At 34.8% G+C, this 26,022-nt stretch overlaps 1 protein-coding gene across 10 annotated transcripts in view; it reads right to left on the bottom strand.

The window, feature by feature from the left end:
• Nucleotides 1–26,022, bottom strand: part of TAF2 (TATA-box binding protein associated factor 2) — a 94,723-nt gene that overhangs the window by 42,103 nt on the left and 26,598 nt on the right. For 7 of the 10 annotated variants that reach the window (XM_087447508.1, XM_014787992.2, XM_014787994.2 and 4 more), the window contains 12 exons: nt 25,735–25,834; nt 20,995–21,080; nt 17,835–17,970; nt 16,631–16,785; nt 15,845–15,959; nt 15,390–15,499; nt 13,771–13,836; nt 11,928–12,180; nt 10,232–10,372; nt 7,034–7,144; nt 2,180–2,373; nt 540–679 (listed from right to left, as the gene is read on the bottom strand). In XM_087447508.1, coding sequence (XP_087303634.1) covers nt 540–679; nt 2,180–2,373; nt 7,034–7,144; nt 10,232–10,372; nt 11,928–12,180; nt 13,771–13,836; nt 15,390–15,499; nt 15,845–15,959; nt 16,631–16,785; nt 17,835–17,970; nt 20,995–21,080; nt 25,735–25,834 — 1,607 coding nt within the window. The remainder of the gene's footprint in view (nt 1–539; nt 680–2,179; nt 2,374–7,033; nt 7,145–10,231; nt 10,373–11,927; nt 12,181–13,770; nt 13,837–15,389; nt 15,500–15,844; nt 15,960–16,630; nt 16,786–17,834; nt 17,971–20,994; nt 21,081–25,734; nt 25,835–26,022) is intronic. The other 3 variants (XM_087447506.1, XM_087447507.1, XM_087447510.1) reach the window with 1 other exon arrangement.

The following is a 26,022-nucleotide window of genomic DNA, read 5'->3' as shown; positions in this document are numbered from 1 at the left end:
TCTTCCATCTGCTCTATTCTTCATGACTTAATTTTTTTTACATTTGTATCTCTTTATCTTCCCCTTCTGTATTTTTGAGAATCTTTGAGATACATAGTATTCTCTTATTCATTTTTTGGCCTTATGTTTTTTTCAACTTCATGAAGCCTTGCCTAATCCCCCTACTAAAGCTCTTGTTTATGTCTCTTGCTCTACACTTTCACAGATACAAATTTGTGACAGGTGCAAGATGTTTTCCTGAGTCCTTCTTATATAGTTAGAAATTCCCCCAAAATCTTCTTCTATTTCTTAAAATAATATGTAATGATAAGCTGACTTCTTGGAAAGACCAAAAATATCTATAATTTTATTCTCTTCTCTCATTTATTAATTCTTATACAAATTCCACATTTACCAAACATTCTTTCTAAATCAGTGAGTCAAGAATTTAAAATTAAAACACCTGTATTGTACATAATATGAAAACCCCAATAAGAGTGGCTTTAAATAGTAACAACTTCTTTCTAAAATGATATGAGCATATATTTCTAAAGCATTACCTTTAGTATAATCAACAACTGCTTCTAAAGCTGCTATCCTAATGTCCACGAAGTGGCCATATTCTGCATAAGATTTAAAAAGAGCTGGATCACTTGGCACATGTCCATTCTTCTGAAGCACTCGTATGGCTCTCAAACAACTAGGAAAACAGTATTTACAGTTAAATACTTTTGTTAAAGTATTTTGAATCAAACTTGTTCTTTAGGTATTAGAAATTAATCTGTAACAGTAAACTGAAAAATTGATGTGATTTGAATCTACCTTTTAATTTTGTAACATTAAATTTTTGCAATGATTATAAAAATTAAAAATATCTAAATCCTATTAAAAGAAAACAAATTTAAAACTTGTTTGGAAATCCAATTTCAGGTATCATTATACTTAATTATTATTAATATAATTAATATCATTATACTTAAAACAGGAACACACTTCAGAAAAATGTATTAGCCATAAGAAACGATGAAATCCAGCCATTTGTGACAACATGGATGGACATTGAGGGTATTATGCAAAGTGAAATAAGTCAGAGGGAGAAGGTCAAATACCGTATGATTTCCTTCATTAAGTAGTAGATAATAACAACAATAAACAAACACATAGAGACAGAGATTGGATTGGTGGTTACCAGAGGGGAAGGGGGGAGGGAGGAGGGCGAAAGGGATAATTAGGCACATGTGTGTGGTGATGGGTTGTAATTAGTATTTGGGTGGTGATGTAATCCATGCAGAAATAGAAGTATAATGATGTACACCTGAAATTTATACAATGTTATAAACCAATGTTACTGCAATAAACAAAAAACTAAAAAAAATATATATATATATAATTTAAATAAAGTATTTTCTCCAAAGTTTTAGCAATATATATTTTAGTCAATAATATCTATAAAAGGTTAAAACTCTTCCTAATGTTTGAATCAGTGAATCAACTATTTTTAGCAAACTTCTAAAGAAGCAGATAGAACTTTTTGATAGCCATATACCAAGAAGTTGACAGAAGCAAAACGTCATCTTAAAAAAAGCCTAACGAGGGCCAGTCCCGTGGGGGAAGCGGTTAAGTGCGTGCGCTCCACTGCGGCGGCCCGGGGTGTGCAGGTTGGGATCCCGGGTGCACAGCGACGTACTGCTTGGCAAGCCATGCTGTGGCGGCGTCCCACGTGGAGTGGAGGAAGAATGGGCATGGATGTTAGCCCAGAGCCAGTCTTCCTCAGCAAAAAAAGAGGACGATTGGCAGATGTTAGCACAGGGCTGATCTCCTCACCAAAAAAAAAAAAGCCTAACAATAGAGGGATGTTTACACTAAATCCAACGGGATAAAAGATTATGCAAACATCAAAAATAATGCATATGAAGAATTGCTGATGACCATGAGAAAGTGTTTATGATATAAACAGAATACAAAAACTATGTATACAATATATGCCAAGTAATTAAAAATGTATATAGTTACAAGGGAAAAAAATTTAAAAGGCCATTCTCCAAACCAGGAATAATTTATCTGTGATGTTAGGATCATAGATGATTTTAATTTTCTCCTTTTACTTTACTATATTTCCCAAATTTATATAATGAGAATAAATTTCTCTTATAATTATAAAAACAAATAACTTTAAAGAAAATGTAAAGAATCCTCATACCTGACAGTGATAGTGTGTCTATAACTCGGAAGAAGTTTTTCCATATTCAAAAACCTGGTGATTTCTTCAAGAATGAGTCGCACGTCCGGATTTAAATTATCCAAAGTTCGGACTTCATTATTCACACTGACTGCAGGCGTAACAGAGTTGGCAAGGGCATCAATCATTTCTGCACGATAATAGTTATCTGAAAACTAAGTCAAAAAATAATTACAAAAAGATAAAAAAATTCACGCTATTTAAAAATGAATAAAATAAAATATTTATAACTTAAAAACATAATTTATCTGAAAATACAAGCAAGTTCTCTGGTAAGTATTCAACTCTGTCCTTTGAGTAGAGTCACATATTAGAAAAAAGAGTGAAAGAGACTCACTATTTAGTAATACATTAGCTTACTCAATAAATATTTACTACCTGTAAGGCACTCTTATGGTGACCTAGCCAAATTCCTCTAAAAGGAAGACCACAGTCCACAAATCCTGCTGGTAATACAGAGCTTTCAAATTGGCTACTTAGTACTCGATTCTCATATATAAACATACAACCAAGGGTTACCACATATTTGAGGAAAGCATCAACATAAATAAGAGAGACCAGAACAAACAAAGGGAAAAAAGCAACTAAGAGGATATAGAGTATGCAAGGAAAAGAAGAGCAGTAAGGGGAAAAAAAATCCAAAAACTATCATTAATATTGTCTGAGAAATAACCAATGATATGCCTTCCAATAGCTTAACATATAGTAAAAAGAAAGAAATATGCAGCGAATCAAGATCAAAATTAAACTAGAATATAAAATTGAAAAAAAACTCTTGAAATTTTGTGAAAAAGAATAGATAAAAAATAGGAAGAAAAGCACAAGGAAATTGGAGGGCTGGTGCAGAAGACATAACGTAACGAATAACAGGATTTCTAGTAAAAGCAGCAGAGAAAATGGAGGAGGAAATCACCAAAAAAAAAAAAATTAATTCCCAAATCCCTATCCCAGTCAATTCCCAGAGAAGCAATTTATTCAAAGGCAATCTGTGTGTGGCTTGATTTAAACTCAGCAAATCAGATGCTCTGGCCTGGAAATCTGAACATGGAGCAAATGAATGAATTCTATCAGCAGTGCTAGGAGTACGTTGTGGCACTCAAACTGCCAGGCGACACAGGAGGAATGTCTATCCCATTTTGATTTCCATTGTGGAGGCAGAACCACACATTGACACACATAATCACAGAGTCCCTAAACATGCGGATACTGGGCAGGAAAAAAAATAAGGTACACAACAAACAAACAAACAAAACCAAAGAAAAAGTACTCCACAAGTGTTCACTATGGACAAAGTTTTGTTTTCAGACCATTCTAATGACTGAAAAATTAATCTCTGTAACTTCAGTTCCCTAGTCCTAATTCTTCCCTCCGTTATGGTTGTTTTTTTTTTCCCACCATGCTAATTTTATTTTAACGTTGTTGCATTTATCAACCTTTTCTTCTTTGGTATCAGGAATGGTTCAACCCACGTTCTGCATACCTTATTTAACAAGACAGAGAAATTTCATAAACCTATATATGATTTATTAGAAATATACATTAGAAATACACTAGTATGTAAAAAAGATATTCATATAAAATGGCCAGGGCCGGCCCCGTGGCTTAGTGGTTAAGTGCGCGCGCTCCACTACTGGTGGCCCAGGTTCGGACCCCGGGCGTGCACTGACACACCGCTTCTCCGGCCATGCTGAGGCTGCGTCCCACATACAGCAACTAGAAGGATATGCAGCTATGACACACAACTATCTACTGGGGCTTTAGGGGACAAATAAATAAATAAAATTATAAAATGGCCAATAACTAGCCTTAAAAGGGATTAAATTTTAGTCTTCTTGAAAACTAACTCATATAGAATACTGAATTTTATGTTCCTGCCCAATTAATGAGATGTTAAAATTTTTAAAATATTTTCCCCCCAAGTCCCAACTTCTTTTTGGCACTTAATGTTTTATGTTTCTAATTTAATTTTACTTTTAGAATAGCTGTCATTTCTTCTCAATTACTTTAAAAACTTTGTATCTATGCTGTGAATCTTTTTTTTAAATATGCTTAACCAAAGCCCTCAGAGAACAACCATTTGTGGCTGCAAGTGAGGTACTTTAAAAACAAATAGATAAAGCCAACAAATGACATATTTTTAGGCATCCACCCAATCACATCTCTTCTGCAAATTTTAATTCATTAATCTATAAATCTTTAAATGACAACAAAGTCTTTTTCTTCCAACCATACTTTTTAAGAGAGTAAGTTTTGATATCAGACAAATCTGGGTTTGTCTCCTGGCCTTGCCACATATGTGGCCTTGGGTAAATCTGTTATCCTTTACTAGCTTCTATCTCCTCACATGGAAACTAAGATAATAATAGTATCTATCTCAGAGATCTAATGAGGATCATATTAGATTACCCATGTTTTGGCACAGGCCATACAACACATAAAAAATTAGCTATTATTATTATTATTATTACTGTTATTATTTGCATTTATTCTATCCTTTTTTGTGTGTGTGAGAAAGATCAGCCCTGAGCTAACATCCATGCCAATTCTCTCTCTTTTTTTTTTTTTTTGCTGAGGAAGACTGGCCCTGGGCTAACATCCGTGCCCATCTTTCTCCACTTTATATGGGCCGCCACCACAGCATGGCTAACAAGCGGTGCATGGGTGCGCGTCTGGGATCTGAACTCGGGCTGCCAGCAGCGGAGCACACGCACTTAACCACTACGCCACAGGGCTGGCCCCTATTCTATCCTTAATATCTTCAGAGATTAAGATATATTATAGCCTTAATTTACATCACTAACTATAACAACTGATTAGCCTTCTCGAAATTAAAACAAAAGCATGAGTTTTATATTGTTCCACAAAAACAATGAAGTGTACAATTTAATAATCTATCAGTGAGCACCTCACAAAATCATAAATGATGACATATGATAGCATCATATAAAGCAACAGGGTGTACTAAAAATATCACCACACAGATGGGTGGCAGGAGCTGACTTCTCAATTCCTGATTACATTTCCTGTGTAATTTTAGACTCTCAACCTCTGTGTTTTGCTTTCATTTGTCAAACAAGAGGTAAAAAAACCTTCAACTATGGAATAGGTAAGGTTTAAAGGAATTAAGGTAAGTGAAATCACTTCTCAAAGTAGCAAGTACTATATAGGGGCCAGCACGAGTTAAATTATATATATAGGGGCCACCATGGGTTAAATTATATAACTCTCCAAAACAAGAAAATGGACACAAATAATTGTACAAAATATTTTCCTATTCCATTTGATTATAAGCTGATTTGATACTATCCCAAATCCTAATCTTATATTTTCAAATTTAAAAAATCCATGTCTGGAGGAAGAAAGAAATACTTTAAATGAAAATCAAGGGCCGGCTCCGTGGTGTAGCGGTTAAGTGCACGCGATCTGCTGCTGGCGGTCCGGGTTCAGACCCCGGGCACACACTGACACACCACTTGTCAGGCCATGCTGTGGCGGGGGCAGCGTCCCATATAAAGTGGAGGAAGATGGGCACGGATGTTAGCTCAGGGCCAGTCTTCCTCGGCAAAAAAAAGGAGGAATGGCATGGATGTTAGCTCAGGGCTAATCTTCCTTACAAAAAAAAAAAAAAAGAAAATCAAAACAAACCAGCAGGCCAGAAAGGAAAGAATCTCACAAAAAAATTTAACAGCATTCAAAATTGGAAAGAAAAAGTATATCAGCTATAATGTATTCTTTTAAAGCACTTATTTTTTAAGGACTCGTTTTAGCTTAAATCATTTGAATGTTATTCTACTCACTTAAAGGAAAGAGGAAAAATCTGTCTTATCGATTTTCATTATAAATCACCATTTTTTAATAAACATACTTGTGACTCTTCTTTTTACTGTTGTAATGTTTTATTAAACTTTTCATGAATTTGACTTACCCTACCAGTTACAAGTGTCTTTATATGTGCTGTTCCTTCTGCCTGGAATAATCTTCCTATATTGGCCCCATTCATAGACTAGGAAAATCCTATTCATCTTTATGACTCAGTTTGAGGGTCACCTCTTATGTACAAAACTTCCCTGAGTCTTACTCTCTGTACCCTTGGAAGTAACTTCTCTGAATTCCCCTAGAAAATTATGTATACATATGTCCACTGTAGTAGTTATGAATGACTGTTAACAGTTTACTTGTCTGATTTCCCCATTTGGTTGAGTCCTTGAGGGCCCAGAATCAGACTGTGATATGCGGCCGTTGTTCAGTACATGTTTAATGAATAAAGGAAATTCCGAATGGCATCTGCCACCTCCTTTTTATTTAATATGGTACACCGCCTAGCACAGCATATATTCTTAAAAACATTTGGTAATTATTAGGATAATGAGTAAGGTGAAATAACTTTAGAAGCACAGCACTCAACAGCTATTTGCTAAATAAATGAATAAACACACATAATGGTAAAAAAGAAAAAAGTCAAATTCATCAATGAACAAGTTATCCCAAGACAGAACTGTTTTCTGGGTATCACCTGGTAAGAGAAAAAAGGAATAAATATAAAATTGGGCTGTGAGGCTTCACCAAAACAAGTTTTAGCTGGCTGCCCAAAATCTGATGCACTACTATCTCCACATTACAACAGGCATGAAGAACATTTAAAAACCAACTAATCTTCATCCACTGGTTATTATAATAAATCACATTTATATGTTTCTATCCCTAGAAATTTCAAGTACCATGGACTCAATAGTGGTTTTACAGTCTAAATATTTCTTTAAAACAAAATATCGCTGCACAGTTTTATAATACTTATTATTCATTAAGGTATCTTACCTTATTTTTTCTGTTGTCATTGTACTTGATTAGGTCTAAAATAAACGTTAAAACTTCTTTGGGACAAAGGTTGTGAACATCTCTCAACAAAGCCATTGCAACTGGCATAGTCTACAAAAAAAAACTTCTTTAAGCATATAACCTAACTTTTTCATTACTATATTTGAAAGGTTTACTCTAGGGCCGACATAGGTATCTGAATGGAGCCTAACCCCCCTAACTCCCACGCTCTCCCACTGGGAACATGTCTCAAACATTCTAACAAAAGAGCTGAGTAGAAAACCAAGGGGATGGCCCCGTGGCTTAGCGGTTAGGTGTGCGCGCTCCGCTGCTGGCAGCCCGGGTTCGGATCCCGGGCGTGCACCGATGCACCGCCTCTCCGGCCATGCTGGGGCCGCGTCCCACATGCAGCGGCTAGAAGGATGTGAAACTGTGATGTACAGCTATCTACTAGGGCTTTGGGGGAAAATAAATAAATAAATAAATAAAATTATAAAAAAAAAAAAAAAAGAAAAGAAAACCAAGGGGACAGCTGCATAACTGGGTGCATGCTGTAGCCAATGTGCCTTTGTCTTCATTCGTTAAAGCAAAGTGTATGTAATGGAAATTATATAAATTCAGTTCTGTATTTTACAATGGAAAAGGTATGGATTTTAACAACAGATAGACTATTACTCAACTTCTACTCTACTGCCTGCTAAGCTGGATTATTTTAGCTAGTTGCTTACTGAGCAGAAGCCTACTTTCCTCACAACCATTTTTAGGATTAGATGATACAGTCATATGTCATTTAACGACAGGGATACATTCTGAGAAATGTGTCATTAGGCAATTTTGTCGTTGTGCGAACATCACTGAGTGTCCTTCACAAACCTAGATGGTATAGACTACTACACACCTAGGCTATCTGGTACTAATCTTATGGGACCCCATTGTACAGGCAGTCTGTCATTGACCGAAATGTCGTTATGTGGCACATGACTGTATAGTGGCTGGAGGCAAGTAGCAGATAATAGAATTCAATCATCAATCTGAGAAGACACTGATTCTCCAGTACCACCTCATCCTCAGCCTAAGGAAAAATGGTAAATTATATGAAATCCAGCCTAACCTTCCCCTTTCCAAACTTTCATAGGCAACTTTTCTAAAGCAGTAGAAACCTGACTCATACAGTGGTAACCTCCAGCAGTAAAACAAACCATTTAAACTCAAAGCACAACTACAGATGAATAGACATCATAGTCCCCAGTACACAGGGAGATTTGGACTATCTCCTCTTCTGATTCAAAATAACTATACCCTCTAAACTGGGGGACAATAAAGAGGATGGCTCCTTTGCTTGCTTGAAGGACTGGAAACAATAGGACAATCAGTGTTGATGTTGTAGGAACAACTAAGGGAAAGGCTCTTCTCCACAGAAATATCTGTCCTATGCCTGTTCTGTCCTTTTGGGACTCAAGTTTGATTTAGTCACTCATCTTCTCTCTCTCTCTTCTGCCACTAGTATTATGTGAAAGATGACCTGGCCTAAAAGCACTGATTTTTCAACGTTTTTGACTGCAACCTACAGTAAGAAAAACATTTATATCCCAACCTAACACATACACACACACACACGCTTAAATACAAAGTATACAAACTAAAAAATAAAACCAAAAAAACCTTATACCTACCCTCATTACACATGATGCATTCTGATACTGCCTACTGTTTTCTTTTATTTAAAAAGCAAACAAACAAAAACTTTCAAATTGATTTCATGAGCCCCTCACTAACGGGTGACAACTCCTAATTTGAAAAACATTAATCTAAAGTATATGGAAGCACAATGGCATAATAAAATATTGAGGGGATGTACTGGGTAGACACAGAAATTAACTCACTTCCATACTATAAATTAGTGAAAAGGCAAAAGCTGAGCAACATGTTAAGTATATGTTCAGCTCCTAAAAATAAAATAACACGATGCCACAGACTTCTTCAATTACACCAATATTGCCTTTCCCCAAACTAAATCATCCTGATTTTTTTCTGCTAATGAAATTCACTATAAATATATCACGACTTCCACTCACAGCAGGCGTCTCAATGTTGCTGGGTAATCCTTTTACTTTTCCCTTTATGATATATAAATGTCACCTTGCCTAACATCTCCCTCAGCATCTATCTTTTCACTTGCTTTCAATCTGCTTTCCACTTGTCTCATAAAAAGGAGTGTTCTTATCTTTCTTATCTTTCCTAAAATTAACGTCCCAACTGTGTCCCACCCACTACTAATACCTTCAGAATTTGCTCCATCATATTTTTTTATATTGACTTGCTCCCACTTGAATATTTCATGTCTCCCTCTCCACTGTGCCAAACATGCCTCAAGTTTTTTCTCCCCCTACACAAACCAAACTAACCCAAAATGTCTTTTCTCAACCCTGCTTTATCCTCAACATGTCTCCTTTTTCATACTCTTCAAGACCCAAATCATGACAGAATAGGCTTCGTTAGTTTTCCCTACTTCAACATCACTCCTCATTCTAGTTCAATCTAGTTAATCTAATCTCTGCCTTCATTATTATTAAATTACTTGAAAAATTTACAAATTTACAAATTTCCGAATTGCCCAAACGCTGACTTCTCCGTCATTCCCACATCCTTCCTAAAACGACTCCATCACACCACCGATTTCTAAATTACCATTTATAAAAGACTTATTATGTGACAAATATAGTGTAAAACACTTCACATGCTTGATTTTATTTAATTCCAAAAGAGATAAATTTGACAGTGTGTACACTGAGGTTTAGAGGGTTAAGAAACTTGTCTTCATGAAAACTGCTAGTGAGGAGCAGAGCTGAAACTGAAACTAGAGCTGTATGTTGTATTGTCTCTGACTCAGATATGCTGTCCAGATTTTAGAAAGACTCCCATACTTCCATCCCCTGTGTAACCAACCAGAAAGTCAAACTATCCATTTCTATTTACTTTAGTATTAATGTGGATATGAGTTACCTCCACACAGCTCATAAAATTAATGAACGATCACTTAATTAAAGTTTTGGAAAAAATTTTAGAAGCAAAAAAAGAACAAAGGGAAAACCTTTTATAAGAAAGTAAACATACCTATGATTTGAATAGTCCCCAAGTTAAACTGAGATACACAGATGGCATAAAACAATCATAAGACAATTAGAAAGTAAACTGTACCTTCTGAAGAAAATAACTTTGAAAGCTCATAAAGTTGTTTGTTTTCACAATGTTTGGACAAGTTTTACAACAAAACATTCTAGTAAAGAGTGACTTCATGGCTGGCGGTCCTGTCCACGTGCTCACCATTGAATTTGCAATCTGCAAATAATTAGAAGACAAAGTAATTCCCATTACCACTGCAAACATATTTTAAAATAAATAAAACAGCTTTCTAAAAGTTATCAATACAATTGGTTAGTTTTCAACAATTTCAATTTTCAGAAATTTAATACATTTTGGCCTTGCGTTATCATTTCTAAGAAAATATACAAACTCACATCCCTCAAAAAATTCTTATGTGCACTTATAAATATTTCCTGTAAGTTAATTTCTGAATGGGACTATTCTTTTATGTTTTAAGAAAACATGTTTGCAAAAGGCTTCTATTCTGAATAAGCTTGTCTTTGTCCATTTAGGCAGATGTAATTCTAACATTTAAAATTTATCAGATAGAAACATCACCATGGATTTTAAATAAGGTTTTTCAATCTACCCTAATTGAAAAACAAGCCAAGTACAGTGCTACCATTTAAGTCTCTAAGAATGTTTTACAAAAAAACCTTATCTTGCTATTGATATTTTTAGTGTACATAAAAATCATGTCTGAAAAGAATGAAAAAATTAACTTTAAATAACATAGTCTATAATTTTATGGATCTGCTAAGAATTTAGCATGCAAGAATCACAAAGATCTTTATAGAAGCCACGAAAGTATATCCTTAGCAGATGATTATCAAAGACATTCACGTTTTTCCTCATGAGTCCAATGTAGGAATCTAACAACTCACTAATTACCATCAAAGATAAAACAAACCTAAACCACTATAATCTGCTGAAATGTTGGACAAATGGATTTAGCAGTGAGGAAGGCAAGAGAGTCACTAAATGGGAATGAACCTATTATCAAGATGCTTTTTAAATACCTGGAAACCAGTATTTCTGGCCAAATTTTTGTCTGCGTTTTTCTGGTTTTCATTTGTTCTACCTTCAGTTTTTTTGCATCTAAAGAAAAATATTTAGTTTTCTTAATAAATTAACTTTTCTAGCATGTTAAATTACAGAACCTATCATTTAAATTACATATCAATAAGATCGATTACTAAGCCCAAACCAACATGAAATAATCACCACAGGGGGATAATTAAGATGAAACGCTTTCATTACTATAATGTAAAATATCACCCAAACCAAAGAATTTCTTTCCAAATACATTCTTTGCTTTAAAAATGTGACTGGCAATTCAAGAAAATGGTGAGAAATTCTCTTTGGCTTTAAAATCTCACTTTCCAGTTTGACAATTATAAAATTTTGGTGCATTTCTATGTTCAGACCAAAACATGTTTCTTTCAAGTCAGTCTTGTTAAAAGCATTTGGCAACAGCTTTCTTTTTTTTTTTTTTTTTTTTTTTCTGCCATCTTCTTTCTGTAGGATTGCTATTTTATTGTCGCCCTTTCTGTTACATGGGATGTACACATCAGGTGTTAAAAGGTACAATACATTCTACAACTGAGCACCACTTTCTGTATGGCAACAGCTTTCAAAGGACCAGCTACTAAGTAAAATTAAAGACTATGGTGAATTTTACTCATCTTCAGAGTTTTTTTTTTAATATGCAGTAGTCATTTTGTTTTCTTTCTACTGTAGATAATCTCACCTTTGCAAGGCAGAAGCAAGCTGACATTCTTACTCGGTAGAAACACTGCTCTTGTTCTAATATGTCAGTGAGTGCAAGCCGAGACGCTGGAGTAGGGAACTTTTCCAAGGCCAAAATGGATTCCTGCTGTGCAACAACATCCCTCTCATAGCGGAGCTGATACTGCCACATAAAATCAGCTTGCTCAAATTCTACTTTCCTCAATACTGCCATATCTGGGTCTATCCTTATCCACAGCAAAGGGGAATCAGCGCTGAAAGAAAATACAATTTTCTTTGTTATTCATTTTATTTTTTCAATTTTAGAGATCTATAAAATAAAAACAAAGGATTTATGAACCAAATTCTCTTCTACATGTAGTATTCAAGACTGCCTGGGTTTTACTGTATTCATTTTATTTTTAATCACACCGACAACTTTCTCATTATGTTTAATATACTTCAACTTTCTCACAATATCTAATCTATATCAATCTTGCTGAAAAGATCTCCAAAGATAAGAAGATAGTTGTCACAGGGCCAGCCCCGTGGCTTAGCGGTTAAGCGCTCGCACTCCGCTGCTGGCGGCCTGGGTTCAGATCCCGGGCGCGCACCGACGCACCGCTTCTCCGGCCACGCTGAGGCCGCGTCCCACATACAGCAACTAGAAGGATGTGCAGCTATGACATACAACTATCTACTGGGGCTTTGGGGGGAAAAAAAATAAATAAATAAAATTATAAAAAAAAAAAGAAGATACTTGTCACAAAGAAATTCCATCTGAAAGTATTAATTTGGGTTTTTGGTTTGCGATTATGTGATGTGAAAAAGGAGAATGAGACCAAATTTCTTCATTTCACTTGCTACAGCCTAATAACTGACTATGGCTATAAATGCCACTCTTTACTGAAAATCAATCTGTGACTAAAAAATGAATTCACTTATGTAACTAAATCAATTTGTTTAACTGACTTGTAACACTTTTTTTAAAATGCTAGACTCCTGATAACCTCTACAAACGGCAAGTTCGGAAGTAGTTTGGAAGCAGATCTTGAATTTATCCTCATGTACTTCTCAAAGCAACAGGCACAGTTTTAAAAATCTAGTCTATGTCAACATTTTCATCAAAACATCACCACCTGAAATACTAATTCACTTCAACAAATACTACTGAGTGCTTACTATAGGCAAGTTACTTGATATGGAAAAATTATATACATAGTAGTGACAATTTGGCAACCAAGTTAGTAAATTACAGAGGTTCTATAAAAAATATACAGACACAGGCTGGATGGACAAAACACAGTTTGAGCTATATTATATTTTAAAATGAACCACTGTCAATCAATAATTACCACATAATATTACCACCTTAGAAAGTGATATTTAAACTGTGTTTTGCAAACAGAGAGAGCCTCAAAGTGCCCTAGAGCCCTGTCCAAAGACAAAGAGAATCAATATTATCTGGGAGCTCATTAGAAATGCAAACTATCAGGACACACTAGTGAAGTGCTGGATCAGAAACTGCACTTGAAGGAGATGCCCAAGTGACTGACACACATGTTACAGTTTGAGGAGCACTGCTCCACAGGCCACCCAGGAGCAAGAAAGCTGCCTAAGCCAAGGCTGCGCCCACTCCAACCATCCTGCATTTCCTCATATTCTCACCTGGGCCAGGCTCGACTTACTTTCCTCTCTTTGATCATGATTTTATGTAAGATTTGTTTTTAACATAAGGTTTCTATTGCCTTTCAAAAGTTTGACAAGCACTAATTTCAGGACATTTACATAGTTTTAGATGTGCATAACAAGACAAACGAGAATGCAGAAAATATTATATCCTTAAACTTAAGTAACTAACTTACTCCATTGCAGAAAGATCCATGTCAACTTCTTCTCCATTCATCAGTGGAATTTTTTTCTTTTTATTCCTACATTTAAGGAAAAGTAAGTTTGAAAATTGTGAGATTTTCAAATCTGAAAGGACATGAGCAGCTAAAGTTCAAATTAGGGACTTTATGCAACACTGAAAGATATCGTAAGGAAAAAGGGACATAAATATAATGGAATTTAAATACAAGAAAATCTGTATTTTGAAGCAGAAGGGAATGAAGTAAATGATACTGAAATGTTTTCTTGATCAAAGTTTAACAAAAAGCAGAAATATATAAATAAATGTCAACTTAAAACATATATATTCCCAAGAACTGGCAGCTGCAGTTTTATATACAAAAGATAAGAGACCTATTAAAAAAGAAATCCTTTACAAAAAAATGAAAAAATAGCCAGGCCTGAAATAAGACATGCATAACTCTGAACTGTGTGCTGTATGTGCAAGGTGCTGCTGTCCTACATGAAATAAAGCAAGTGATTAATAAAACATCTTAATAGTATTAATATGTACAATTAATTACTATGCACAAAACTTCAGCCAAAACAAAAGCAATCGCTTCCATGCAAATTACTCTTGAATCATAAAACCTGCTGGATGACACACTAAAAACCTGGGTGAGGATGAATAAAAACAGAAACAGAGAACAGTTTTCCTGTATTCCTCATATCAAAGAATACTCAAACAATATTCTGTTATTACAGAGGAACAAACCTAAGGAAATGTTAGGAAAAGGGTAGCCATCAGATATTCCCAATTTCAAAGACAGACAGGATACAAAAAAGGGAGATTTCATTCTGAACTAAGGAAGAATTTTCTCAGAGAAAGAATGATTCCAGGGAGAGTTCAGAATCAAGTTCTCTGAAGGCCATCAAAATCAACTGACTTTCTCATCCTTAAGATGACCTAAATGTAGTCATGAGTATATGACTTCTGTTCCTGAAGTTGTGATATTACTCCATATTCCTCCAGCAAAGCACAGAAACATTCTAATTTTTCACTCTTTAGAGTACATGCTAATGGCTGAGTTAAAAAACAGTGGTAAAGGAAAAATATATTAATAAAAGTGAACTGCTGGACATGTTTTAAGTAAACTAGCAATTTGCCTTTGAAAGACACTGAGAATGTTCTGTAGGGGCACGGTGGTATAGAGAAAAGGGAGAAAGACACATAGCAAAGATGCAGGGGCTTTTCACGATGTGTGCTCAGCTCCTTCTTTTATATTCATGATCATTTTCTCAATATTTCCTGTAGGCATTAATCCAACAAGACTGAATCTAAGCTATTTGCGTTGAATGGTTCCTGGCTCCATAAAGTTGAACTTGCCTCCCACTGCTCCTACAAAATAAGGATTCTCAAACCCAAATTTTAAAATTAATTATTTAATTCTAAAGATAAACATGTCATCAAGAACAGAAAGCTAAGAATGTTTGGTAATACTAATGGAGTATTAAAAAAAGATACTAGATAATATGTTCTCTACATAAAAAATTAGGTATACCAGGGGATTTTTATTTTGGCATTTTAATCTGTGAGACTTAAAATGTTAGTGTTGTTATAAACTTCGGTATATACTTACAAATCAATGCCTACCTTCTGCTTTTGGAATGGCAGGGTATATCATGTTTAAGGCTGTTTTCTTCGATTTGCAACGTATGATTAAAGGATCCATCTAACTCCTGCACTGTCACTTTAAGTGGTCCCTTTAAAAAGAAACATACTGTTCAAAGATAGTGCTAGAAAAATACCAATATATATTACTATGTGCACAGGTATCTATATCAAGATATAAAATAATATTATACTAATTGCATATCTGAAAGAAAGGCAGCTGGTGCCAAACGAGAGGAGAATTGGGAGAATATGTGTCCCCTCAAATCTCCATTTGTAATCCCTCTTCCCTTCATTGACACTCGTGTTTTCTCAATTTTACTCTTTGTAAACAAAATCTCATTACAAAACTTCTAACTAGTTGCCCACTCTGAAGCCCTTCGGATACTAAAATTGGGGAGAAAGGAGTGCAAAGGTCATTTTGGAAAAAAACTTACCACATATTTCTGAGTTCCGGGAGATGTATAATCTTGTTTTATTTCCAATTCCAAGACATTTCGTTTCCTATTAAATGCAAAACTTCCATAAAATTTTACCACTCCACTCTGGTCTCTGAAGAATCGTAAAGGAATTTTTGCATACTGAAATGAGTGTGTACTAAAAAAAATAAATTATTCATTATGGTAAGTAATAATTTTCAAATTCATCCCCACCAATTCAAAGGTTGAGAGAATACTTCATTGTACACCAGGTGGCAAAATATTCAAAATTCTTGTGAAAATGTTTCTCCAGATTTAAACAAAACTTCTGAAACATTAAATTTGTGTTTTGAAAGAAGCAAAACCACTCGACTGGGTTATTAATATAATAGTGTTCTGAAATGAAAAAATGTAAAAATTGAAAAGTTCCAAGATACCACTCAAGTTGTGCCAACCTCTAACCACATCTGAAAGTCACTAGACCACTGCATCTTACAAGTAATCCTACAGGCCTGTCGGCAGACTATTTACCTCCCCCACCAGCAAGCCTATTTCTGTACTCACACACAAAAAAGTACTTCAAAATATGCCTGATTTTACAAATACAGACATATGTGTATCTCAGTAATTAGCAGGCACTTCAGAGGAAATGATTTACAGTTCCTGGTTATTTCTAGTATTATTTAGCAATTTAAATAGTTCTTACCTCCTTTCATCCCCCAAATCCCTCTTCTATCTCCTTCCCCTTACATACATACCTTAGTCCCTTCCACCTCTTTATTGAACTGCTACTGAAAAGGATACACCCACTGCTTTATTAAAGGCTGGATGTCTTTGCCAGAGACATTTGAGATGGATTTCAAAAACCCAGATGTGGAAACCAACATCTGACTCCACATATGTGACTGGAACTTCTGAGATGAAGCAGTACTAGCCAAGCTTAGCAGTTTATTGAAAACCTGTAAGGATAAAAGTATCATTTAGTAAGTTCATATAACATAATATATATTGCTTTCAATTCTGTGCTATACTCACAAAGCATTATAATTTTATTATACTCAATTATAGAAGACAATAATTTCATATCTTACTACATACATTGTCCTAAAGACTACTAGTAGTAGAAACATGCAAAGACTTAAACAGTCAAAACATAAAACCATTCTTCCTATAAACATAATTGGATTTTAATGATGTACTGGCAAAACAATGAATAGTGTATTTATTAAGAATTATAATAAGAATAATATATAATACCTATAATTTATTGTGCTATGATATTTACACAGAAACTAAGCATTATAAAGTTGAGAATACTTATTAGGATTTATGCCATCCTAAAAAGTTGACTGGCTTTTTATGAACCATCTCTCATTTAATATTTCTGTTCTTTACTCTAAAGGTAACATGAAGGACAGAAGGATTAAAGAAACTTAATTTCAGTACAAACTTAAAATGCTTTTTAAAAAAGATTATTAATAAATTATTTTTCACTCACCTCTAAGAATGTTATCAATGGAAAAAAAAATAGTGGAACATTTATAATACATCTGGTTTCTACTACCTCAACTATTCTGTCTCAACTACTTACACCAAACCTTGCTTAAAATATATGGCAGAATTTAGCAATAGCAAAAATAAACATCTTTTAGATAAGTTTGCTTTTTCCTACTGAAAACATTTCTAAATGGCACTGCATCCTTAATATTCTAAATAATACTGAACACAAAATCATATGCATCAATAGGTTTTACTTTCATCATCGCATTCTAATTTTATCTTCATTGTAATCCTGCAATAGTAGGTTGAGTATTGACATCCATTCTACATCTAAGGAAACACAAACAAAATGTACAGGTACTCAATGGGCAAATGCTAATTAGTAACAGAACTCCAGCTATAAACCCAGATGCCCTAACTCCTATTCTACAGAACAGGATTCAGATTACACACATATAGAACAGATCTTTCTTTACAACTGTTCTAAGTTCTTAACTTTAATACTTACTTGTAGCATAAATTCCATACTGATTCTATTTTCAATCAATCTCATCACAAGATGAGCTTTACACTGAAACATAGTGTAGTATTCCCAGGAGAGTGTGTGTGGATGCTTTATTGAAAAGTGTAGATGGGATGCCGGGCTAAAAAAAAAAAATACAGATTTAATTAATATAACAAATTTAGATATTAAGTAAACAACAAATTTCATTGCTACATCAAGACAGTAAATCAAAAACTTCATGGGAATACCTTAGCAATTTTATGAGAGCAACAAAGACCAGACAACATCTAAAAATAAACTTAACTGGAAGAAAATTTTGAAGTTTTATGAAAGGACATAAAGGAAAAGCTGAATAAATGGAAACACATGCCAAGCTCCCAGACAGGAAGACACAATTCTGTAAATAGTTCAATTCTATCCAAATTCATCAATACAATCAATACAATTCCAATCAAGATCCCAAAGTGAAAGCATGCACAAAAAAACATTCAAGATGGGTTATACATCTAAAATAAAAACAATTAGGGGCCGGCCCAGTGGCACAAGCGGTTAAGTGCACGTGCTCTGCTTCGGCAGCACGGGGTGCACAGGTTCGGATCCTGAGCCCGCACCAGTGCACCGCCTGTCAAGCCATGCTGTGGCAGGGTCCCATATAAAGTAGAGGAAGATGGGTATAGATGTTAACACAGGGCCAATCTTCCTGAGCAAAAAAGAGGAGGATTGGCAACGGACATTAGCTCAGGGCCAATCCTCCTCACTCATACACACAAAAAGATATATTCTTAAAAAAAAAAAAGAAATAAAAACAATTATAAAAGTACTAAAAGAAAATAACAGGAAAAATTTCTTTTCATAATTTTGGAGTGGGAAAAATCTTCCTAAAGAAAAATATAAAATCCAGGGGACATAAAGACCAGACTGGCTATGTAAAAATTAAAAACCTTGACATGATAAAAGAGATCAGTACATTAAAAGGTACAGTCCAGCAGAAAATATTTACAACATATATGAACATTTAAGATGTTTATCATTTTTCACTATTTCAAATAATGCTGTAGTGAATATCTTCTATACATGTACAAGTATTTCTGTATGGCAAATACCTAGAAGTAGAATTTCCATATGATAATATACCTAGACGTAGAATTGTTAAATCTAAAAATTATCCATTTTAAATTTTGGTTGGTACCAACAAATTACTCTTCAAAATCAGTGTACCAAATTATACTCTCACAATAAATGTATAAAAGTAATCATTACATCTCCTTAAAAACATGGCATATTGAAATTTAAAATATTTGCCAATTCAATGTTTGAAAAATTACTTTTATATTTCCCTTATTAATTCCAAGCTTATAATTTTTAAGAGCTTAAAAGCTTTAGCAATGGACAGTAATCGGAAAAGGTCAAATAAGTTCCAAGGTATAATGGAATACTATATAGCTCTTAAATGGAACAAAGTAAATTTATGTATAGTCACACAGAATGCTTGCCAAAATATACAGATATGGTTAATTTTTAGAAAAAGAGAGGAACTGGTGGGGGTGAGGGGTTGCAAAAGAGGGCTAAAAAGGATCTTTTACTTTTTTGCTCCACATGCTTCTAAATTGTCTTGTTTGGGACTTCTTCAAAAAACATGTATTCATGTGCTGCTTCCATACATAAGTTTAAAAATTAAACATACAACAAGAACTAAGTAAATGGGCAGAACCAAGGTAAAAGCATTTAATGTAAATAATATTTACATACAATGGGAAGTCTCTATATGCTGGGAAAGTGAAATACAGCAGGCAGTCAGGAGAAGCAGCAAAGGAACTAACATTTATTGTATACTATGTATGAAGCTTTAGCTCAAGTAATCCTCATAACCAACCTGGTTAAGATGGATCATCACTGTCATTTTACACATTAAAACACACACACACACACTCAACACACACACACAGAAAGTTTACACAATTTTCTTAGATCACAAAAATTAATAACAATGAAAATCCAAGTTTATGTAACTCTCAATTCCTACGCTTTCCCACTGGCTTAATCTTGTGTCAGTGACCACGCTACAACGAAGAAAAAGCTATTGGTTATACAACTTCAAGGTTCTAAACCTTTGTTGTGCTTTTAGACACTTGGGCAGTCTAGTTAATTGTATGGTTACCATCTGAGAAACTGCTTTTAAATGTACAAAATAAAATATACTGGATTACAAAGGAAACCAATTATAATGAAATACACTTAATTTTTAATTTTTATTAAAAATATAAAAAATATATCAAAAATATATATATCAAAATATAAAAAAAATGTGCTAGTTTATTAATACATTAAATAATAAGATCTAGCAGTGGTCTACTGTAGTAATTTTGAGGTAGTGATAACTGCAAAGAATATTTCAAGATATCTGCTAACAATTATAATGTGACAAGAAAATATGATGTCATTGTTGACAAAGTCACAGCACTGTCTGTTGCCTACATTCATAATTAAAGGAAATGTAAAATTTCAGTTAATGGTTAGTGAAAAACAGAAAAGTTTTCCACTCCATTCAATCCATACTCCCTTAGGGAATTTGTGGACCCTAGAATAAATAAGAATCCTTGCTAGCACCATTATTTTGTTATAAGCGGCTATCTCATTGATAGTGACTTGCTAAAAAACAGAACGAGAGACTAATGGAAAGAGAGAAGGGAAGGAAGGTAAGAGAGAAAGAAATAAAAGGAAAGAAGGAAAGAGTAATTCAGTATCCAGGTAGGTGACCATTCAGATAAACAGGTGTAGGTAAGATGTCTTGATGCTGAAATTATCTACTTAGACTTAAAAATCAGTAGTAAACAAAATACTTGTTTCCATTATTTTTAAGCTTTTATGGGAATAGTACAATATAGTAGCATTAGAAAATTTAACATGGTAAAGAGAAAGCCTTATATTTTTAAGAGTCTTCTTTTAACATTTAAATCCATTTATAGTCATCATATTCAATAAAAATAGTAAAGTAATGAAAGGAGTAATGAGAATATTACCAGTGTTTGTGGCCTTAGTATTATTACATACTATTATTACTATTCCTTTGGTCTGTGTGGGCCTCAACACACATACAAATGATCCTAAAAGAGTGATCCCACAAAACAAGGTTTGTAATACAATCTCTGAACAATAAACATACTTATCCTTCTCTTTTCCTCCACCAAATATGGGATGTAGTAAAACTCCACCAGTTTTTAGTTCATATGCCACTATTTTGTCCAGTTCCTAAACAAGACATAAAAATAGAAGTCAGTGAAAATTTTTTTATATATCAAATTTTAGAACTGAACTGGGATTTCTCATTTCCTAGAATCAGAATGTAAATGTCTTAAAATAAATAAAATGTGTTAGGAGAGTAGTTTACATCCTTATAAACAAAGCAGGCTACACAGATGGCTGAATGATAAAAGCCAAAACGCATTCTCTACTTTGTGACTTCAGGGCTGGCCAGTAGCCTGGCAACTTTTCCTAATGGCTCTTCCCATCCCCTCTGACCTATGTTCCAAGTTTATTTCTTCTTTCTCTGTATTTTGCTTCTGGTGGAGGATTTAGGCAAGTAAAAAGAAAGAGAGATAAAATTATGTCATGAATCTATCATTTTAAAACTTCTCCAGTCTTCTCTAATATGACGTAGATCAAAGTGAAAAAAAAAAGTTTCACTGAAAAAAAGACAACACAACTGTGTTGGAAACTCATGACTAGTCTAAATAACATACAAGCAGAGGAGACAAGTCAAGATGGTGGCATAGGCGGACTCTGAATTCACCTCCTCCCACGGATATAGCCCATTTACAACTACTCTTGAAAAAACTACGCCTGAGAGAGAACTGAAGACTGGATAGGAGGAACACATGCAACAAACGACCATCCTAATTGAGGTGGAAGAGGCAGAAATTCCCTTCTGGAGAGGAAAACACCACCTTCACAAGCCACAGTGCTTCACGGCCGCCCAGGAGCAGCCCAATGGTATGCAGCCTTCCATGGAGCGGGGGGGAGCTGAGCCGGGGAGCGCTCCCGCTATAGGCATTTCATCACTGAGGAACGTGGATGCAAAAATCCTCAACAAAATACTAGCAAATCGCATACAACAATACATTAAAAATATTATACACCAAGATCAGGTGGGATTTATTCCAGGGATGCAGGGATGGTTCAACATTCGCAAATCAATCGTGATACACTACATTAATAAAATGAAGAATAAAAATCACATGATCATCTCAATAGATGCAGAGAAAGCATTTGACAAGATACAGCATCCATTTATGAGTAAAATGGGTATAGAAGGAAAGTACCTCAACAAAATAAAGGCCATATATGACAAGCCCATAGCTAATATCATCCTCAATGAAAGCTATCCCTCTAAGAACAAGAACCAGACAAGGATGCCCACTCTCAACACTCCTATTTAACATAGTATTGGAAGTCCTAGCCAGAGCCATCAGGCAAGAAAAAGAAATAAAAGGGATCCAAATTGGAAAGGAAGAAGTGAAACTGTCACTATTTGCAGATGACATGATTTTATATATAGAAAATCCTAAAGAATCCACCAAAAAACTTTTAGAAGTAATAAGCGAATACAGTCAAGTTGCAGGATACAAGATCAACATACAAAAATCAGTTGCATTTCTATACACTAACAACGAAGCAGCAGAAAAAGAAAGTAAGAATACGATCCCATTTACAATTGCAACAAAAAGAATAAAATACCTAGGAATAAACTGAACCAAAGAGGTGAAAGATCTGTACACTGAAAACTATAAAACATTGCTGAAAGAAACTGAAGACACAAAGAAACGGAATGATATTCCATGCTCTTGTATTGGAAGAATTAACATAGTTAAGATGTCCATACTTCCTAAAGTAATCTATAGATTCAATGTAATCCCTATCAAAGTTCCAATGACGTTTTTCACGAAAATAGAACAAAGAATTCTAAAATTTATATGGAACAACAAAAGACCCCGAATAGGCAAAGGAATCCTGAGAAAAAAGAACAAAGCTGGAGGTATCATACTCCCTGATTTCAAAATATACTACAAAGCTATAGTAACCAAAACAGCATGGTACTGGCACAAAAACAGACACACAGATCAATGGAATAGAATTGAAAGCCCAGAAGTAAACCCATACATCTATGACAGCTAATTTTCGACAAAAGAGCCAAGAACATACAATGGAGAAAGGAAAGTCTCTTCAACAAATGGTGTTGGGAAAACTGGACAGCCACATGCAAAAAAATGAAAGTAGACCATTATCTTACATCATACACAAAGATTAACTCAAAATGGATTAAAGACTCGAATGTAAGATCTGAAACCATGAAACTTCTAGAAGAAAACACAGGTAGTACGCTCTTCGACATCAGTCTTAGCAGCATATTTTCAAGCACTATGTCTGACCAGGCACGGGAAACAATAGAAAACATAAACAAACGGGACTACATCAAACTAAAAAGCTTCTGCACAGCAAAGGAAACCATCAACAAAACGAAAAGACAACCTAACAATTGGAAGAAGATATCTGCAAACCATATATCTGATAAGGGGTTAATCTCCAAAATATATAAAGAACTGATGCATCTCAACAACTAAAAAACTAACAACCCAATTAAAAAATGGGCAAAAGACCTGAACAGACATTTCTCCAAAGAAGATAGACAGATGGCCAACAGGCACATGAAAAGATGTTCAAAATCATTAACTATCAGGGAAATGCAACTCAAAACTACAATGAGATATCACCTCACGCCCGTCAGAATGGCTATAATTAACAAGACAGGAAACAAGAAGTGTTGGAGAGGATGTGGAGAGAAGGGAACTCTCATACACTGCTGGTGGGAGTGCAAACTGGTGCAGCCACTATGGAAAACAGTATGGAGATTCCTCAAAATATTAAGAATAGAACTACCATACAATCCAGCTATTCCACTGCTGGGTATTTATCCAAAGAACATGAAAACACCAATGTGTAAAGATACATGCACCCCTGTGTTCATTGCAGCGTTATTCACAATAGGCAAGTCTTGAAAGCAACCTAAGTGCCCATCAAGGGACGAATGGATAAAGAAGATGTGGTATATATACACAGTGGAATACTACTCAGCCATAAGAAACGATGAAATCCAGCCATTTGTGACAACACGGACGGACATTGAGGGTATTGTGCTAAATGAAATAAGTCAGAGGAAGAAGGTCAAATACCGTATGATCTCACTCATAAGTAGTAGATAAAAACAACAACAAACAAACACATAGAGACAGAGATTGGATTGGTGGTTACCAGAGGTGAGGAGGGGAAGGAGGAGAGCGAAAGGGATGATTAAGCAAATGTGTGTGGTGATGGACTGTAATTAGTATTTGGGTCGTGAACACGATGTAATCCATGCAGAAATAGAAGTATAATGATGTACACCTGAAATTTATACAATGTTATAAACCAATGTTACTGCAATAAAAATAAATAAATTATAATAAAATAAAATCTAAAAAAAAAAAACTATACAAGCAGTATACAGAAGTGGTAAAATCATAGTGAAGTGGTTAAAAGCCAGGTATGAATTCTAGCTCTACTACTTACTAGCAGTCTAACTTTGGCCAAATAACTTAACCTCTTTGTGCCTCAATTTCCTCATCTATAAAATGGCGATAATAACAGGGTAGTGAGCAGGATTAAGAGTGTTAATATTTATAAAACGTTTATAACAGTGCCCAAAACATTCTAAGTGCTATATGTTATTTTTTCCCCCTTCATTAATAGTTTTGGAAATGAAGAATGGACTGTTCCAGTTCTAGATATATGAATTTTTTCATAGTTCTAGATGTCTGAAATCTTTTACAATTACCTTTTTGTTTACTTGAGTTTAGGTTTGGATGATGAAGATACATAAAATGAGAAAAGGGGGAAGATGGAGAGGTCTTTTTATTGAGGATATTAAAGGCTGAAATTTTCCACCTGAAAAGGAAGAAGCTGAGCATGAAATGATTAAAATGTGTATGTATATGAACACAAAGGGCTAGGCAAAATAGACTTGACTTTTTCTTCTTGGCCAAATCTTTAAATAATAGGAAAAAGATCTGACAGTGACAGAGAACATAAATGCACCAAAGGACTAGCCAGCACATAACAGCACTTACTACGTACAAGGCACCACACACATTACACGTATGATGTCTCACTAATCTCATCCATGGTGTAGATACTACTAATACTCTTCTTACACAGAAAAGGCTTGGAAAAGTTAACCAAAGTCACAAACCTTGTAAATGTATGAGGCAGATGGAAAAACAATCTGACTCCAGAATCTGGGTTCTAAGTCTAAACAAATTTAGGAAACACAGAATTACACTAAAAATGACTACTATCAGAAGCTGGGACATATCTAACAACTAACTTGATGTTTAAGGAGCTTAAATATTCTCTTCTTTAGCACAAAAGTCTTTGGATGCCAACACAGACAATGGAAACTAGATAAAATAGACTATTAGTCTTTCTCTGTAAAGTGATTCTCACTTTGCTGGGAAAAATTAGGAACTTTCAAATGACAATAAATATTTTACAATTATTAAAAATAAAGGGGGCCGGCCCTGTGGCTTGGTGGTTAAGTGCGCGCGCTGCGATGCTGGTGGCCCGGGTTCGGATCCCGGGTGCGCATCGAGGCACCACTTCTCCGTTCATCCTGAGGCCGAGTCCCGCATACAGCAACTAGAAGGATGTGCAGCTACGACATACAACTATCCACTGGGGCTTTGGGGGGAAAAAAATAAAATAAATAAAATCTTTAAAAAAAAAAAAATAAAGGACATATGACTTGGAAATCAGGAGAACACTAACATGTCCTATTGACTTGTAAGTGGATAATCGATCTAGCTATTTTTACCTCTTTAATCCAATGGCGGTATTCATTAACACCAAAAGTTTTTTTCATCCAAAGTCCATAAATATAGCCTGAAATTCCCTTCAGTACCCATTCATCAGACCTAAGCAAAAAGTCAAAATATAAACTTCTTTTAATCATAAAAATTCTTCAGATAAGGACAAAGAGGATAATGGAACAAGCACAGAATGTTCTTCTCTGCCTTCTTAACAAATTTCTTGGTTTTCTTACTTCCTCACCTAAGTTCTACTTGTTCTTGCATTATACCTTCTTCACATCTGGCTTCACTTT

Source organism: Ceratotherium simum, chromosome 23, assembly GCF_057802395.1.
Source record: "Ceratotherium simum simum isolate JZ-2026a chromosome 23, ASM5780239v1, whole genome shotgun sequence".
Classification (NCBI taxonomy): Eukaryota; Metazoa; Chordata; class Mammalia; order Perissodactyla; family Rhinocerotidae; genus Ceratotherium; species Ceratotherium simum.
The sequence above is the reverse complement of the archived record's forward strand: the minus strand, read 5'-3'. Positions and strand labels throughout refer to the sequence as shown.